Below are 19,067 nucleotides of genomic sequence, written 5' to 3' on the forward strand. Positions count from 1 at the left end.
ACATTCCATCAGGACACCAGGTTTTATTCTTAGTATGCTGCCATAAAAAACATACTCTAGGCTAACCTCTGATATTGCAGCCAGCCATCCCAGGGACATCTCTACTTGTGTCTCATTTCAAAATTGTTATCAAAATTATTGGTCAAGAAAATAAAACTTGCCTGATTATTCAAAGAAAAATTTTTAAAGCCTGAAAGCAATTTTCTTTTTTAGTGAATTCTTTTTTCTCCCCATAGCCAAATGGTCCCGTATGATTATTCTGAGCAGTTAATTACCTGAGACTATTTTTTTGTTTTGTTTTGTTTTTTGCCTGCTTTGTTTCATTTTTAAAAGGCTAGTTATGTTTTAATTTTAATAATTAGTAGTGTATAAATATAGGCCCTATAGACAAAGCTTCCCTCATTCTCTGACTAGATGAAAGTAGGTTTACTAATGGATCTGTCACTCATGGCCACTCAATGACATGCACTGTGCCTCAATGTGAAATATCTTTTCTTCAAAGCATCACATGGATACATGATCAATCTACTGATCATGACATACTAAACTGTGTACCTCCTTCCCAACAGTGGGGCAGGTATGACAGAGATTAAAGATTCACTGTTCTTGATAACCAGAGCAAGGAAATGAGACAAGAAATAAGAATATCAGTGGGGAAACTATATATTTCTACCCATCAACTGGAGATTCTGGAGGACAACAGTAGATTAACAAAGTTACATAAAGAAAGACTTAGATAAGTGAGGTGACAGAGAAGATACTAGAGGCAGGCAGACAAGACTAGATTCAGTTCATGTCTCTTCCAGTCAGTTGTGAGACCCTGAGCAAATCATTTAGCCTTTGGGAATAAGAGAACTGGACTTGGTGATCTCATGCGTAGTTCTAACTTCCAGTAATTTCTGGATTCTATCTAAGTCTTGCTACCTTTTTTGAAACATTTAAAAGCTGACTGGGAATAAGGCTGGGACATAAACACACCAATAATTTACATCGATTTCTTTCCCTTTGGTAACTAGATTTCTTTTTTCATATTTTCTCACTTGTAGGGGTCATAATGCTAAGTGTCTAAACATCTGTTTCCTTCTCTAAGAATACATGAATTAATTTCTTTTAATTCTCATTACATCAGCTCTTTTCCCATTGGAGCAGTTTCCTAATCTCAGGATTACTGATGGTTTGGGCATGATAATTCTTGGTTTGGGAGAAGGGAGTTCTGTGCTTTGTAGGATATTTAGGAGCATCCTTGGCTTCTGTTCACTAAATGCCATGCAGCATCCCCCAACCATCACAAAAATGTGTGAGGGGCAAAATCACCTTCTGGTTAAAAACTGCTGCATTAGAAAAATGAACCAACTGACTTCGTAAGCCAGATGAGCTTCTATACAGCACAGATAAAGAACTGTGTAGACAGTAAGTACTCCGGGAGTTTGGAGGAGGAGCAGGCTACTCTAGGTTGGTACAGGGGGTTAGGCTTCAGAAAGAGATGAGATGTGAGTAAGGGCTGGAAGATGAGGAGATCTGGAATAGAGAGAGCAATAGGGTGTCCCAAAGAGGTACACACAGGGTACTGGGGGAGGTAGGCAAGAGAGCAAACAACTAATGTTCAAGGACAATGATCAGTGCAGTGGGGCAGGGATAAGGCTCAAAAGACACAGTCCAGTCAGACTGTGAGGGCTCTTGAATACAGTGCTAGGTGGTGATTGATCTGTGTCCCCACAAAAGGATTCTGGTTAGTAAGATATTATAACAGGAAAAAGGTGAATCCATTATACAATATTATTTTCCTTTACAACAACCCTCTAAAAAGGGTATTATTGCAATTATAGAGATAAGTAAATTAACACTCAGCAACTTAATGGAAGCAGATCATTGTTAGTATGGGACAAACCTGAGATGTAGACACAGGTCTGACTTTGTTCCATTCTCTTTCCATGGCAACATACTCAGAAGCTACCTCAGTGCAAGGGGAAGCATTATAAGTTGCATTTGATCCTTTCCACAACTTATGGTGACAGACACAGCCTGCCTAATGTTACCTGTTCATGCTGTCTTACCAATCTGCCAGTTCAACCAGAAAGCTCTGAATGACCCTAAACACATGCAAGCTTTCCCTGCTACCTCCTGACTGCTGTACATGGGTAAAATTCTCTTATCAGGTACAGTAAGACACATTGAAAAGTCTGACCACCTCTTCTGAAACCTTCCATGATCTCCATAGCCAACAGTGATTTGCCTTTCCTTCCAACCCTTCCTGCCTTCTGAAGCCAGTTAGAGTAACAAGAGAAAATGAATGTGAGAGGCCAAGCAGGCATGGGCAGACACAGGAAAGACTAAACTAGAGATGGCGCTGATGACAGGAGATGGAGAAAGCAAGACCAAGGAAAAGCTCATGTTCTCATCAACAGGAGACCATACTCAAGGAACACTGGAGCTGCAGTTAGTATCCAATTTATCCTAATGCAGCATTCTATAAGGAACAAACAGAAAGGCCAAGTATAAAGAATGATCTTTGGAAAGGCCAACAATATGTACAGAACAATAGGCACCTAATCAGTTTCAGAGATGACTGGCAAGAAAAGCATCATAAGTGAGTGAAAATGATCCATGGAAGAAGCATCATGACCTTGGACATCAGAGCTTATGTTATAAGCCAGAGGCTGCCTTGATAGTCATGATAATAACTCAAGACCCTCAGAAAGGGAACCAAGAGATCAAGGTCTAGTCACCATAAAGACACACACCATCAACTTAGCTCACAGTTAGTGGGGCATCTGCCTTTGAAGAAGCCTAGGAAATTTTCCTCAGTTGCATCCCTAATCTAGATTCCCACTTCTCAAGAAACATCATAACTTAATAAGGAAAAAATGGATGCTCACCAAATCATTTTTTAATGATGTAGTTTCCCAGATCAGAAGAAATGTTAGGGTTCAACTTTGTCAGTCTCCAATTTCCCTACATAGGCCAATCAGTTCCTACATGCTTCCTATTCAAGAGTACAATAACTATAAAATGAGGAAGCATCCCAAATCAAAACTGCCATTTCAAGCTGTCCTCTTATGTCTCCTCTCATAACAATTAAAGGCATATAAAATCCTGCTTCAACACAGCCACTGTCACATAACTCAAAGCAATTTCTCAAGAATGCATTACCATCCTTCCCTATTAGTGGATTTGCTGGGGTTTCTTCTTAAGGAAATTCTTAAGGAATTCTCTTTTGAATTTCAATTTGGTTTTGCCTGAGCCCATCAATAGCAGTCACTACTGATGCCTCAGAAAACTAGTTTTATACAAAGAGGAGTTTACTAAAAACTGTAACAGGTCCTCAAAGGGTCTTTTTGGACATCAGGAAGGAAGTTAGAGAGTAGGGATCATGCTGAGAAGGACAATATCTCTCATAGTAACATATATGAGCAAGTTCTTTTATTTCATATAGAACTTTTCTCTCATAAGAATAATACAAGTTTATTACAGAAACTTTAGAAAAGGTAAATGCTTTTGAGGCTGCTGATATTAGCTTTGAAGAATGGAAATGAGAGGAGAACAATGGACAATTATCACTGTTTTTTTCAGCTACACCTATCAACCATGGCCCTATTTCAGACTTTTCTCAGACTGCCAAGGAGGAAGGAAATTTGCTTTGAAGGGGGTATCCTGCCCATACTACATGCCTTAGAGCCAAGAAGTGGTAAATCTCCCTGTAGAGTGCAAGTTTATGTAATCTGTCTGCTTGGTCCAGACACAATGGCTAAGGGGGGCAGCAAGGTCACTGGAAGAGAGGGGCAGGATTTCCTTTCCCTACATAGGCCAATCAGTACCTAGATAATGGTCAGTCACTGCACATTGTTCAAGTAATGGGACAAAATGCTTTTTTAGTGGGCTGTTCTCAAAAATAGTTATACTATCAGTAAGATTGGGGGGCCTTATGCAAAGGATGTGGAAACATGGTAAGGTCCAGAAAATTTATCTCTCTGGATCTGGGAAAGGAATGTAGAAGTTCTATGGTGAGAGAAGAGTGGCAGGTGAGTAGGAATTACATGTACTTCTTGGATTATCTCAATCACTGAAGTGTAGTAATTTCTCTATGATCCTCAAAGCAACATCTCCAAAGTTTCAATACTACCACACAGTTCCACAAGGAAGGCCCAACTACACTGCAGACTCAGCATGTGTCCACACATGCACTCTCTCTTGAACTGCTCCTTGTCTTACATCTGGTGATGGTATATCATCTTCTTCTTTGCCCAGGTTGAATACCTGGGAAACATTCTCCACATTTTTGCTCATCATCCAGATCCAATCAACCACTCTATTATTTCTTTCTCTGTCCTTCCCAGTTCCCATCTAAAGTACTATTCCCTAAATGCAAGCCTTACTACAGATAGTATCTTAAGAAAGACAGTTGATCTACATTTAATCTCTTTCCTTTCTCATCCAACCTTCATCCCCAAAATCATCCTGATCATTGGACTTCTCTAGCCTCTCCAAAAAGCATACTTGTATTACTTAGGGCCAAAATAACAGTTGCTCGAACCTTTGACCATGACCTCCATCTTTCGCCTCATCTTCCTTTTAAACTCTGGACATGCCCTGCACCCTTGTCAGAACATATTCCTAACAGTCTTCCTACATACCATTTGGCCTTCTTGCCCTACACCCTTTATCCATGCTGATTGTAGGGATGAAATGCTCTTTTCTCCCTTGTTCTCCTTTGAAATCCTACTCACTCCTCCAGTGCTCCTTGAAAACCTTCCTTACTTTTTAATCTTTCTCTGGGTTTCTAAAATGTTGCTGTTTATAGCTCTATTATGGCATTTCATTCTGCCTTGTGATTTAATTATATGTCACCCTTCCTATACTACAATCTTAAGAATAAGAACCAGCTATTATTTAAACTTAGGACTTAAATACTGCTCATAGCCAATGCTCAAAAAAGACTCACATGGCTAACAACGTACCTGGTGGCCACAGCTGATGTATATCTGTTCTTCATACAGAATCACAGAATGTCAGGGCCAAAGGACTTCACCAGTGATTTGGAAGAACTGCTTCATTTTTTGATATGAAAAGATAGGAAAGATAGATAGTATGTTTTCAGGTGAACTCTATAAAAGAAAGTAGCAGCATAAGGAAGGAAAATTATGTGTGGGAGTCATTTTCTATGCCAAATGTAACATCCTTTGAGATACAGCTGAGGAATCAGCACTGGTGATTCATCAATCTCAGCTCCTACACTAACAAAAAAATGGAGAGATGGAGAGAACAGGGGGAAAAGCAGGAAGACAAAGACAAAATAGGCAAAGATAATTAGGATTATGGTTAGACACCGGCACTTTAACAACAAATATAAGGAAAAAGAGAAAAATAATAGTAATGATAATAATAGTCACAACTAACACTTATCTGGCACAATGGATGTGTGAGAGACTTTCCTATACAATATCTTTACTCTCCAAAGAATATTTTAATCCCTAGATTAAAGATGAAGAAACTGGGGTCTGCACAAGCAACAGATGGCTGCTGAGGGACCTACAGCTAGTTAGTGCCACAATCAGAACAGAGAGCCAAACCTGTTTGCCTGATTCATAGTCTACGACCTAGTCATTATCCCAACGTGTAAACCTCAGAACAAGTGAAAAAAACCCATCCAAATGAAAGAATGGGAAAGAAAAATAGAAAGAAAAAGGGTACCAAAAAGGAGAAAAGGCCGTGATAATAGAAAAACCTGACAGATGAACAAAAGAAAGGGGATAAATAAGGAAGACAGTTATTTAAGGCTATTTTAACATAATATTTCTACATGTGAAGCATATGTTTGGCACATACTATAAGCAAATGGGTCAGAAAAGATTTTGAAAACTATATTTGAATATTTATTCTTACTTTTCCCTAATACCCATGTTGTAATTATCATAGAAAGGGAGACTGGGAGATGACTAGGTATAACCATAAATCACATTATATTATAGAACAAAGGTACCCATTCTTAACCTCAGAACTGGACAACTCTTTAATATAAATTACAGCAGTGAAATGCTATTTAAAACCAAATGTTCTCTCAGAGGAGGTTAATGGGAATGAGCTAATTAAACTATAGGATTTCCCTTTGAAGGTTCCCCTTGCCATATAAAACTAAAACTTTCAGTGATAAAGTTTTATTACACAATGGGAAGTTCTAAGAAAATGAAGAAGAAAAACAGCCAAAGTAGCATATGAAACTTTGGGCTACCTGCCATATTCATAATCTGTTATTTCTACCCCCTCCACACACAAATTATCAGTGACTTGCCAAACAATATAAAAGACAAAAGAAATGAAAGCAATAGTTTTTCAAGGATATTTCCCTCCAGTTTAGCATTTCCTCCTTTTCATCACTATATCCATCATAATTACTTATGCACTTTCCCACTAAACACAGATAAAAACAAAATTACAAAAACACTGTCATTCTGATAACACATGGCCTTGACCAAGTGTTCCACAGCTGGGTCCTTGGGGGAGTCAGGCAGCCCCAAATCCATTCGCCCACCAGACCTCAATGACCACAAGTCAGAATGACCCCAGGTCTCAGGGAATCTTGAACTTCTCAACATCTACAGCCAAGATACAAGGTGTGATGAGAGCCCTGCAGTCCCTGGAATCGGGCCTGTTCCTAAAGGAACACTGCTTTCTTACACAATATGTTGCCAATATATCACCAAAAAGTTCAAAGCACTTAAAAAATTAATTTCCTTAAGAGAAAAGGAAACATCCTGACTCCAGCTGTCTAACTAGGATTTGATAGCTTCCTCATAAATGCAATTTTGTTCTGGTATATTTTCAGATGTTTGCCTTTTACGATAATATGAAAGAACACAAAGATCATGTAGAAACCAGGCTAAGAACTGAAACTTTGAGTAACACTGAAAATATTTAACCTTTCCAATCTTCTTTAGGTCAATAAGACTCATCTAAAGACTTGCTGCAACCAGTGAACTGTATAGATTGCTGGGTTTTTTTTAGAACCTATGGTTCAAACAAGCCAACACTTTTAGAATTCAATGAATATATCCCACAAAGACATTGCTTTTCTTTCTACTGCTCCCTAGATAAAAGCCTCTGCCTCACTGGATTCATCATTCAGATTGTAGTCCATTCCAAATATCAAAATCCATGGCTGAGTTAAGCATTTTTTTTAACTATCTTTTTCTTCTATGAATGAGCTTTCCAAACTTGCTTAATCTTCTCCAAGACATCTGCTTTCTGATGAAACCCAGGAGCCTCCATCTCTGCGTAGAACATTCACTGTGTGGTCTTAAAAGAGCCATATGCATGTATTTCTCTTGCAATATGCACTCTAAATTTGGGGTGGTGGGGGTGGAGCTATTTGACATAATGCTCTACAAAAATGATCCAAGAGATGAGACATTTTAAATCTCCATACCTCATTTACTGAAACAAGTCCAAGTATAAAATTCATAAAAGAAAAAGAATAGCATCATTTTTTTTTAAGATTTAGGGAAATGACATTTAAAGTTGTCCTATGAAAATAACTAGTCTTTGCTGCCATCTAGAGGTAAAAACTATGTAGCAAAATCAGTGTTACCAAGAAAACACAAAAGGAATTTTGCAGCATCAATGATGTGGAAACATTAGGAACCCAAAAATTGGGGGTGGGGGTCGGGGAGCTGGCCCTATCAGTTACCACCATCCCAAGCCACATTTTCTTCAACACATATCAGTGTTGCTTAGAAGAAACAAGCTCCACCAATGGTATGTTTCAGGTCAACTGGTTTAATCAAACATATTTTCTTCTTCCCATCTCTCAGCAAGTATTCTTATCCAGGAGTATTTTTTTCCTTAAAAAAAAAAAAAATGAAAATAACAATACATTTCTACAATCTTGCCACTGAGTAGAAATTTACTCTTAACCAATTTTGCTCCACTGACCTTCAGTCTACATCATTCAACCTGTGACTCTTCCCTCACTCCTTATGTAAACCAGTGAATAAATAGTAAAACAATTTTGGAGATCTCCCCCCAACCTTCTTTGTAACCCTCAACCAATCACCCCACTCCCATCTATAGGAGCAGTTAAAATTTCCCCTATGTGGCCCCAATCTACATTCCAATACCTCCTCTCAAGCACAATCTAATTTGAAGCCACTCCACTTCTCAACCAAATCTGATACTGTCCTGCTTCAGAGCAACTCCCAAAAGCATTTTCTCATCCTATTTTCTCACCAAAACAATCCTTTATTCTGGAATTCCTTCCCCTTATTCCTGCTGCTAAAAATCCTAAAAGTTATTAAAGGTCCCAAACAAATGCTGCTTTCTTCATGAAGCACTCTTAAGACTCCTTAGTTGAAATCAACCTTTTCTTGGCAATCTCATGGCTCTTCGTTGAGAATAATTTGGAAAACTACTCATATTTATCTTCCACTAAACTCTGATTGCCAAAAGCAAAAAACAATTCTCTGTATCTACCACTATTCATCCTCTAGGCCCTGGTACATAGCTCACATCCAAAACACAATGGCAGAACTGCTCTGCAGACATTTATTTCTTCAACCAGATAATCTTGAATATGATGTGTTCCCAGAACTCAAAGCTTTCAAAAGCAATGCTGGCCAAACTAACTCCATGTCCTGAACAACATCTGTTTTTCCACCAATGAACCATTAACTAACTACCTTTCATTCTTTTGTTTCATTCAAGATCAAGGAGGTGTGTAAGCAAAGAATTCCAACACGGATTCCTAAACCAAAATCTACAAGCATCACTAGGATTTCCACAAAAGCCCCTCTAGGGCCTACGGACAACCATATTCACCAAAATGGCTGTGGGAAGTTACACATCGTAACAACCATCACTTCTAACTCTTACCTCCACATGGGAGGGAAAAGGTAAGTCATATGGACACACTGTCTGGATACCGTCTACAGAAATATCTGCAACGCTGAAAGTATGGCTGTGGAAAGCCAGAGAGGAACAGCTATCTCTTCGGGAAATGTGAAGCAGCAACTGGCAGACAGTTCATTCACAGGTTGGTGGACCTGGTGATCATCCTATCTTCTCAGCTCTATTTGTGCATAAGCACACACGTACAATCACAGGCTCAGACTCGTACCTCAAAGCCCACTCGATTCCTCATGCTACTTGTATAATCATCAGCCTCGGATAGGACTGAATTCATTACAACAATTCAAGAGTTTTCTGGTGAACAAAGTAGTAATCCTTCATTCTTCAGAACTTCAATGAATAATCATATTTTCTAAGAAAATGTGGTATCGAGAATTCCTAATCAGCTTCAGGAAAGTCAAATTATTTCCATCAAAATGGCAGAACAATTAGAATCCAACTTAAGGTATTAAAAAGGGAGAAAAGTGGTAATTCTTAGTTACAAGAAGGTAAGAAACAACAAATAGATTAGTATTAATACTCCCTAGTGGCTTACCCAACAACCACTAAGGTTATATGTACATTTGATAGATAGCACTTTATCTCCTACCCCATTTTTTTCAAGCTGTTTGCCCCTCCTGTGTATTTCAGGCCATGGAATCATACAGCTAGGCTGTAAGACAACTCATTTTAGATGAGTACTATTGCCTTCTACAACAATCAAGGGATGAGAATCAAAGGTCAATAATATTCCATCTTTTATGGAGATAAGCATCACTGTTCTGGGTGTTAGAAAAAAAAAAGAACAATTTATTATCTCAAAAGACTTTCTTTAGTCATACTTTCCTGAGTCAATATTATAGAAAAATCAGTTGATTCAGCAAAAGCCTGGAATCAGGAAACTCAAATTTCAATCTTAGCTTTTCACTCATGTGTCACTTAGTGTGGCATTCATCAATCTAAGCCTTGAGTTTCCCATATGTAAATCAGGTAAGTAGTTTCCTTCCAGCTGTGATAACCCATGAGTATGCCCAATGACATAATACTGAATTCAAACAACCTGTCTAGAAGGCTGAACACAGTTTCCTGGCAGTAAGCTAAAGTAATTCTTCTCATCACATGGAAAGCTCTCTCACTAAATCAAGAGAAAGATACCTATAATTCAGTGTGGACAGAGTAACACAATAACATTTCAAGACAAGGCATTTTGGGCCCAGAAGACAGTTATATTTCCCAAAGCCTAGGTAGAGGGAAAAATAATTAAATGAATAGCATGACCCAGCATTTTTTGTTATCCTTCACTAAAACTTGGAGTCATGGCCCTGGAAGAAATCCCTGTGGTTAAGAACTGTCAGGTGTGCTGGGATGGAGCCAACAAAGCAGTAGCAATTCCTCATGTTCACCTGGCTACGTTCACTTCAGTACACTGATGACAGTGCACAAACAGCCATTTAATTTCAAGGAGGAAGAGCTGGAAAATGGGCAGCACCAAGCTATGGAAGCCAAAGAAAGGGATGATGGGCAAAAGTCCCCACAGGCAAGAGGCAGAGGGAGAAGTAGATGGGGATGGTAAGTGAATTAGAAGTCTGAAATGGAAAAGTGGAAGTTAAGGGAAAGCAGTAAGAGAACGATAGAAGGAAAGGGACTACAAAGATGAAGAAGCTCTGACATCCAAAATAAATCACATATGCAAAGAGTACTAGAGGTGTGCCTGATATGAAGCAAGTATTTGATAAATCTCAAGTGAATGCAGGATGGATGAAAGAGAGAAGGCCATTCAGTCAAAACATATGTGAGCAATGTAGCTAAGAGATGGCAATGAAGTATGACAGGAAAAGCAGCTCTGCCTCGGTGACATTCAACATTGGGAGTTATACTAATGGAAAGAAAAAAGCACTGGAACCCTTAGAGTGGAAACAGGAGAAATAGCATGTACCAACAATAGTCCCAGAAAAACAAAATACTCAAGTTTCAACTGGAAGAGGAACAGAAAATATGTTGTATTGTTGAAGATTTCAAAATTGTTTGCTTCCGTGTAAAGAGATTCTCTACAGTACATTTTTATGCCAATCTGGCTTAAATTCAAGAGCAACCAAAAAAAGGAGGACAAGATACTGTACAAGGTTAAGAAAATATGGACATTTTGAAGGCAACCAACAGAAATCCATCTTTAAATGATGATAAAGTTCTAGTTTCATTAAGGCAAATCTTGAAAATAATGTTCTATTTTAATAAAAGGATTACTAACAAAAACACAGGCCCATTTCAAGCAATATGTAATACAATAAAAATGCAAATGAAGAACTGCATGTACTATTTGGAATTCAACAAAATGGTGTTTTGACATAACACAACTGAAACATAAAGAATCCTGCCACCTGTGCATAATCCTATTTCTGCAAAAATGTGGCCCTCCTGAAGAACAATAACAACAAATAAACAAAAGACACTGTCCTCATCTAGAGTGACTACAGTTAATTAAAGTTTAAAAAGTAAGTAGATAAAATCCAAATGAAGAAAACAAATGTAATTTATAACAAAATTTTTAAAAACCTGACACTTTTATGGTGGAGTCTTTTCTCAACCCTTCATTTATTAAGCTTCAATGATCTTTGAACTACTCTTCTGTAACTTTTGGAATCAACTATCTGATTTTAACACAAATGACTGGTCTAACACATGTCTGATAATTATGGACTGAGTAATGGAGTACAAATGAAATACATAATTTTCTCTAGGGTATGTTTCAAAATCCCTTTATAGAAACAACAGAATTCAGTGTCTGAGATGAGCCTGGGGCAGGGTCTGAAAACTTTGGCCAACATCTGGTTTTGTGTGGCCCTATAAGAGCTAAGAATAGTTTTACATTTTTTAATGTTGAAAGAAAATTAAAAGAAGACTATTTCATGACATAGGAAAATTACATAAACTTCAGACTTCACTATCCATGAAAAAAGTTTTACCGGAACTCAGCCACACTAATTTGTTTACATACTTATTGTCTACAACTATCTTTGTACTGCAACAGCACAGTTGAGTAGTTCCAACAGTTGGTTAACGGATCTGCAAAGCCTAAAGTTTTTACAAAAAGCAACTTTACCAAAATGTTTGCTGACCCCATGACCTAGTGTGAACTACACTAATGAAGAAGAACTCAGGAATAAGAATTAAGTAGAGCTCATTGACTATATTTCTTTCTTTTTTTAATATTTATTTTTTAGCTATAGGTGGATGCAACATCTTTATTTTTATGTGGTGCTGAGGATCGAACCCAGTGCCTCACACATGGTAGGCAAGTGCTCTATTTCTGAGTCACAATCCCAGCCCCATTGATTAAAATTCTTAAAAATAATACTTAAGCAATTTAAGAATTCGATTAAGAATTCTATGAAAACTGAAATAAAGGAAAACTATATTTCAGCTATTTGTTATTCTTAGTAAAATGTATAATTCTATGAATGCATCTAAAGTTTTCAACCAAGGAACATTAAGACAGATCAAAGGATTTTGCCAAAAATGTATTTTTGTATTTGTTGTTGAATCTGAGAGGGGAATACCACATTTATGAGTGGTATTTTTCAAATCCTCATGGACACTTAGCAAAATTATAGCAGGAACTGTATATGATTTGAAGAAAGACATGTATACCTGTACCTTTTAAACTTTCACAATTGTTGTCAAGAACCACTCATTTTATTATTTGCAAGAATCATGAAAATTATTTATACTAAAGTAAAAACTAGCCAATGAAGGTTATCTGTTAAAAGTTTTCAGGTACAGAACAATGACAAATAATGTAGCCATCTTTTTCTCTTCTCTTTCCTTTACCTTGCTTTTTAAAATTCATCCTGCCTCTGTTTTTGGCTCTGAATGTCTGTCTCAATGTCATGTGCATTTTGACTGAACCACATCAATGTGTAAATCCTACAACACAAGCTGATTTAATTTAACTTAATTTAAGCTGATTTAAGTTTTCCCCCCTCTAATTCTAGTTCTGTTGGTGTTAGTGCTAAGCTCAATAAACAATTTTGAGAATGATGCAACCTGAAGTTGATTCTCTGTTGAATGTTGTCATCATCAACCGTAAATATTCCAAGTCTGAAGTTTATATGTACAGGGAATGCCTTACAACATCTACAATGCAAAGCTGTACATAAAATTAATGCTACAAAAGTCTCACTTTGGTGTAAAAAAGAGTAAACCGAATAAAATCAACCCACTTATTCAGCTAAAGGAAAGGGCCAAGTGTTCCCCTACGCCATCATTTCCAAAAGAAATTCAGCAAAAAGTCGTAGGAATTGAAAAAAGAATCACAAATATTTTATTCAGTTGTGAAACATTAACAAATTAGTTAACTAACAAATACTGAATGAGTAGTGTTGTTTTGTTGTTGTTGTTGTTGTTTGTACCAGGGATTGAACCCAAGTGCACTTTACCACCTAGCAACATCTCCAGCCCTTTTTATTTTTTATTTTGAGACAGTGTGTCATTAAATTGCTGAGGAGGGCTTTGAACTTTTGATCCTCCTGCCTCAGCCTCCTGAGTTGCTGGGATTTCAGGTGTGCATCATTGAGCTCCACTACAGAATGAGTGCTTTCCACATGTCCATATACTACTTTAGGCCCTGAGAATAAAGAGCAAAAAATGAGAAAAACAAAATCCCTGCTCACCTGGAGCCTACATTCTAGTGTTGATAACAGTTGGTGCTCAATGCTTTGTGGAGAATCATAATACAGTGGGAATGTCACAGAGCCACTGGATGGCTATTCTAGACTAGCTGACCAGGAAGTGCCTTTTTAAGTAGATTATGTCTGAACTGATTTCTTAATGCTAAGAAAGAGCCAGCCATTTGAAAACAGAACAGCTATTACAAAGGGCTGAATCAGAATGAGTATGGTCTGTTGAGGAACAGAATGAAGGCCAGTGTGCTGAGGCAGTGTAAACTAGTGGGCAATAAGTTATAATTCTAGCAAGTAGGCAGCTACATTGGAGTTACACTGTGTGGCAGGGAAGAGCCACTGAAGAAGGTGAGCAGGTTTCTGAGTGAGAAACAAAGTTTAACTGGAAATTGTTAAAATTATTGCAGTGGTAAAGACAAACAAGGATAGCCAGCGTGGTAACAAACGCCTGCAATCCCAGTGGTTCAGGAAGCTGACACAGAAGGATCTGGAGTTCAAAGCCAGCCTCAGCAACAGCGAGGCACGAAGCAATTCAGTGAGACCCTGTCTCTAAATAAAATACAAAATAGGGCTGAGGATGTGATTAGGTGATTGAGTACCCCTGAGTTCAATCCCCAGTACCCACTCCTCAAAAAAAGACAAAAAAGGATAATAGTGTGTACTCCAATGGAGAAAAAGGCAAAGACTCAGGCTGTCTTTTGGAGAGAGATAACAGGACTCCATATATAAAATGTGAGGGAGAAAGGGAAGAAATGAACAAATCAAGATGCTACTAAGCCTTGTGAAGTTGGATAGGTGGTGGCAAAATTTACTGAAATAGGTAAGTCTGGAGAAAAAGAAGGTTTGGGGAGGGGCTGGGGTTGTGGCTCAATGGGAGAATGCTTGCCTAACACACATGGGTCGCTGGGTTTGATCCCCAGCACCACATTAAAAAACTAAATAAGTGAAATAAAGGTATTGTGTCCATCTACAAATAAAAATATTTTTTAAAAAAAAGAAGGATTGAGGAATAATGCAGCACTTGGGTCTTATTTACATTTGACATCCTATTAAATAACTAAAAAAAAGACTTCAAAAAGGCAGTCAGGTAGTTGAGCCTTGAGTTCCAGGTCCACATCTGAATTATAAGCAAAGAGGTGGCAGTCAAAGCTTAGTAGCAGCTGGGCATGGTGACATATGCCTGTAATCCCAAAGGCTAGGGAGGCTGAGGCAGGAGGATCTCAAATTTAAGGCCAACCTCAGCAGCAAGGCCTTGAGCAACTTAGCAAGAGACCCTCAAAATAAAAAAATAAAAAGGGCTGGGGGTGTGGCTCAGTTGTTAATTGCCCCTGGGTTAGATCCCTGATCTAAAAAAAAAAAAAGGCGTAATAGAAATGCTGCTTATCTACCTTGAGCAAACTATGGGAGTCTGAAGGTTCTCAAATACACTTGCAAAACAATGATGTGTAGAAACAAAAGGGTTTACAAATAATGTCTCTTGAAATCAATAAGGAGTTATTGTTTTAGATGAGATTCTTACTTTTGATAAGTAGAATAATTATGAGAAACAAAAGCGTGCAGACTCTGGGTTCAAATGGCCTGCAAGTGAATTCTAGCTCCTCACTCACCAACACTGGAAAAATTACTTTTCAGTGCAACTTCCTCACTTCTAGAATGAGTATAACAGCGGTGACTACCCCATGGTGCATTGATGAAGATTAAATGAGATCGTGCATGCAAAGCATTCAAAACAGTATCTGGCACACAGTAAGCACTCAACAAATGCCAAGCTGCTATTATCATCCACCATCTCCAGGCACTGTACACAGAAGTGTCTTAACACTGCAGTTTTCTAGTTAGATGCTTGGTAAGAAGGGGCATCACACACTTAAAAGTGAGTTATTTAATGTTACTCAGGGGTAATATGTCCACAGCATCTGGAATAAGTATACAGTAGCACAGCAGGGTAAAAACAGTTCAAACTGTGTTACTTGAATTCTACTCTTGTTTCTGACACAAACTTGCTATGTGAACTTGGTTACTTAACATCTTAGGGCAGGTTTCCTATATGTAGAATAGGTGAGTTTAAAGGGATGATCTCTATTTAAACCCATTTCCAGGTCGAATATCCTAGATTACATGAAGAAAGCAAGAAAAACAATAGCTTATATTTACTATGCATATATGTGTGCCAAGTGTTGTATCAAAGTGCACAACTTGTAGTATCTTCATTTAATCTTCAAAACTTGATGACATAGACATTATTATTACTCTGACTTTACAGATGAGGAAAAGGAGCCCAAAGTATTAGAATACTAATTTGAATTGAAGCCATTTGAACCTAGTGCAGGGATTTTCTTTAACCACGAGGCAAAACTGTCTCTCCTCATGAAAACTGTCGTCCAGCCTCAAAGGGAAAAAAAAAAAAAAAAGTTAAAGAAACACAGGGCTTGGAAAGGGTTCTTGAATGACAGACGGGCAGATCTGCGTTGAGGGCACGCATGTGGCACCCACCGCTTCCCAGGCCGGATCTGCCGACCAGAAGCGGCGCGGCTGAGGTGCTCAGCAAGGCTCGCAGGAGGAGGCCCCGCGGGAGCGCGGGCAGAGTGGTACCTGGGCTGCTGTCTGCTCCTGCCGGCTGCTTCTCCCACCACTCGTCTCCGAGGTCGTCTGCCATCTCCGCGCAGGACTCCACACGAACAGACCACGCGAAGGGGGCCCGGGACACGGGATCGCTCTTGGGAGCCGGCAGCCGGCGTCACTGCACTCGCAGCTCTTTGCGACCCCGCAGGCCCCGCCCCGCAGCGATGACGTCACGACTCCGCCCCGCCTCTCCAGCTGCGGGCAGAGTGTCAAGGCAGTTTCCACGCCCGCGCTGCTTGCACCCGAACCACCCGAAAACGCAAAGTAAATCCCGTCAGAGCATGAAGAGGCGTAAAAGACGAAAGTTGATTATCACTTGTCATGACTTCTTTCAAATTTCTTGTTTTAAGTTTTATTTTTGTCTAAAAGATCGTGTTGAAAGTGTGAGACACGACACTAAGACAACTTCTCTCTGATTCGTTTCAAAGAACTTGTGGCCGCGGGAGAAGATTGGAGCACGTGGGTGTGTTTTCACTTGTGTCAGTCGGGCATTTGTGTGCTTGTGCAGTTTGCTCTTGGAAAACGTGCGGGAACCGGGCGTGGTAGAGAACGCCTGTAATCCCAGCAACTCCGGAGGCTGAGGCCGGAGGATCTCAAATTCAAAGCCAGCCACGGCAACTTAGTGAGACTCTGTCACAAATAAGATAATTATGTGAAAGGGGTTGAGTCTAGTGGTAGAGCGCCCCTGGGTTCAATGCCCGGGCTGGGGGCTAGGGGGATGGGGAAAGAAAGGAAAGTGATGTGTGAGCACTGCTCTTTTTATATAGGACTAAGAAAAATGTGAGGAGTCAGGAAAGGCTCTCCCATAGAAAGAAGTGACCCCACAGATTTGGAAATCACCTTCCACCTTTCGGTTGGGTTCCCCCTCCTCACCTCTGCACCCTCTTGCTTGCATCCCACCCCCACCCCTCGTTTGGGGAAATGAAGGAAGAAGGAAGTTGCTCACTTATAGGTGAGAGATCTATCATGCTGCTTTTCTCACACCCAATGTGAAATGGCAGGGATGAAAGGAAAACCTGCAGGGCACCAAATGCTGAGGCCAGCTGCATAATAATTGTGGACAATATTTTTCAGGACAGTCTTCCTACACACAGGCAGAAATCATACAAAATAAATTAAGTGTACGCAATGTGCCTAACCACTTGCAATAGTGATTTAAAGATGAGTAGAATATGTTCCACCTTCCAGATGTTACAAAGTAGAATAGAAGAGAACTTGTAAGGATAAAGTTCTAGACTCCTAAAATGATAGGGCTGTGGAAATTACAAGACAGGGAAACTTAAACTGCTGAGGGTAGGAATAGCCATATGCAGAAAATTACCCCAAATCCACCCGATAGGAGATATATTAATGCGTTACTTTAACAATATATTACAGATATTGGAGGGTTCTTGGTATAAATGTGGCAAATGTCAAATAATCTGTAATCATCAAAAATAATGTGTCTTTCATGAGAAAATGCAGATGACAGGAGGTCTTGGCAGTTAATAGATTACTAAAAAGCAAAGTCAGATTTAAAAAATATGACTTTGGAAGAGGAAGTGGCATGGCCACTGTTACTGTGCAGTATGGATAATAGATTTGATCAGAGCTTCCTATATGGCATGGGTAAGCTAAGATTCTGATCCACAGTCTTTGGGGTCAGCAGAATCCCTGGGCCAATTGCCCTGGGTTTAGCACCACCTCATCTCTTCCCTCTGGTGTTATACAAATGTTTTCTGTGGATGCCATGATGTGAAACAGTAAGAACTTAACAGAAAGAACTTCAATAAGGCACACCATAAAATGAACAAGGTTTAATCAGGGCATAGTTCCTTAAGTGAATTTCAGGAAGCCCCTGATTTGAACTTTTGCATCATGTAGACAATGATAATGGTAGCAATAAAAATGAGAGCATATTCTACATACCTCTCTAAGTACTTTATATGTTAATTCATCTAAACATCATGTGTTGGATTTGATGTTTCCATTTGACATCCTCTACCTTTTTAATCAGATTTGAGTTTTGCAAATTGGAGGCAGTAGTAAGAAATCAAAGTAAGAGAGAACAATGATGCCCCAAACTGTCCTGTTTTCAATGCTAGGACTAGAGTGAGGCAAGCAGAGGCCTGTGACATCACATTTAAGGAGGTGTTTGCTCAGGCTAACGCTGGCACAAAATGAGAAAGAAGAACTTCAATTCTGTGCCTGCCTCACCTTGTTCCTCATCCTGGTCCCTTTACTGAAGGCCACAGCTCCAATACTGCTTTAGCCCTTAAGGGTGGTAATGATTCCCCACCATTACTCAACCTGGGATTCTATACCATCACTCATTTCTTTAACCCTACCTTATATTCATAAATACTCCCATTACTAAATTCTTTTCATTATTATTTATGTTGTACAGAAGATGGAACCCAAGGCCTCACACATATGAGGCAAACACATAACCACTGAGCTACATCCTCAGGCTTTTTAAGTATTGAGATAAGTTCTCACTAAGTTGCCCAGGCTGGCCTCAAATTTAAGATTCTCCTGCTTCAGCCTCCAGAGTCACTGGGATTACAGGCATATGCCACCATACCTGGTCTATATTTATAATCACCAAGCCAAAATCCACACCATGCTCCATCAATATCCTGATGTGGTTAACACCTATTTTGGATTCCACTCAAAGCAGAGCCTGACAAAGTCGTGGGTACAAGTAGTTTATTTGGCAGGTGATATCAGGAGGCAGGAATAAAGGCAGGGAGAATGGGATCAGGAAGGAAGGATTATCAGTATGGGTAATACCTGGCTTTTTATCTTGCTGCAACCCTCTGGGGAAAAAAATGTAGGCTGTTCCTCTGAGTTATCCTTATGCAGAACAGGAGGGTAGCTAGGGCTATCCATGAGGTGAGGGTTGTTGCC

At 39.2% G+C, this 19,067-nt stretch overlaps 2 protein-coding genes across 2 annotated transcripts in view; one reads left to right on the forward strand and one right to left on the reverse strand.

The window, feature by feature from the left end:
- The window catches only part of Filip1l (filamin A interacting protein 1 like), a 262,508-nt gene extending 249,637 nt beyond the window's left edge, over positions 1-12,871 (forward strand). Inside the window, exon 6 of the mRNA XM_076868984.2 lies at positions 8,695-12,871. Within this exon, the coding sequence (XP_076725099.2) occupies positions 8,695-8,886 (192 nt within the window). The 3' untranslated portion in view covers positions 8,887-12,871. The remainder of the gene's footprint in view (positions 1-8,694) is intronic.
- The window catches only part of Cmss1 (cms1 ribosomal small subunit homolog), a 319,308-nt gene extending 302,996 nt beyond the window's left edge, over positions 1-16,312 (reverse strand). The window contains exon 1 of the mRNA XM_076868985.2: positions 16,149-16,312. Coding sequence (XP_076725100.1) covers positions 16,149-16,212 — 64 coding nt within the window. The 5' untranslated portion in view covers positions 16,213-16,312. The remainder of the gene's footprint in view (positions 1-16,148) is intronic.
- Positions 16,313-19,067: the final 2,755 nt, after the last annotated feature.

The sequence above is a fragment of the Callospermophilus lateralis genome, chromosome 10 (genome assembly GCF_048772815.1).
Source record: "Callospermophilus lateralis isolate mCalLat2 chromosome 10, mCalLat2.hap1, whole genome shotgun sequence".
In the NCBI taxonomy this organism is placed as follows: domain Eukaryota; kingdom Metazoa; phylum Chordata; class Mammalia; order Rodentia; family Sciuridae; genus Callospermophilus; species Callospermophilus lateralis.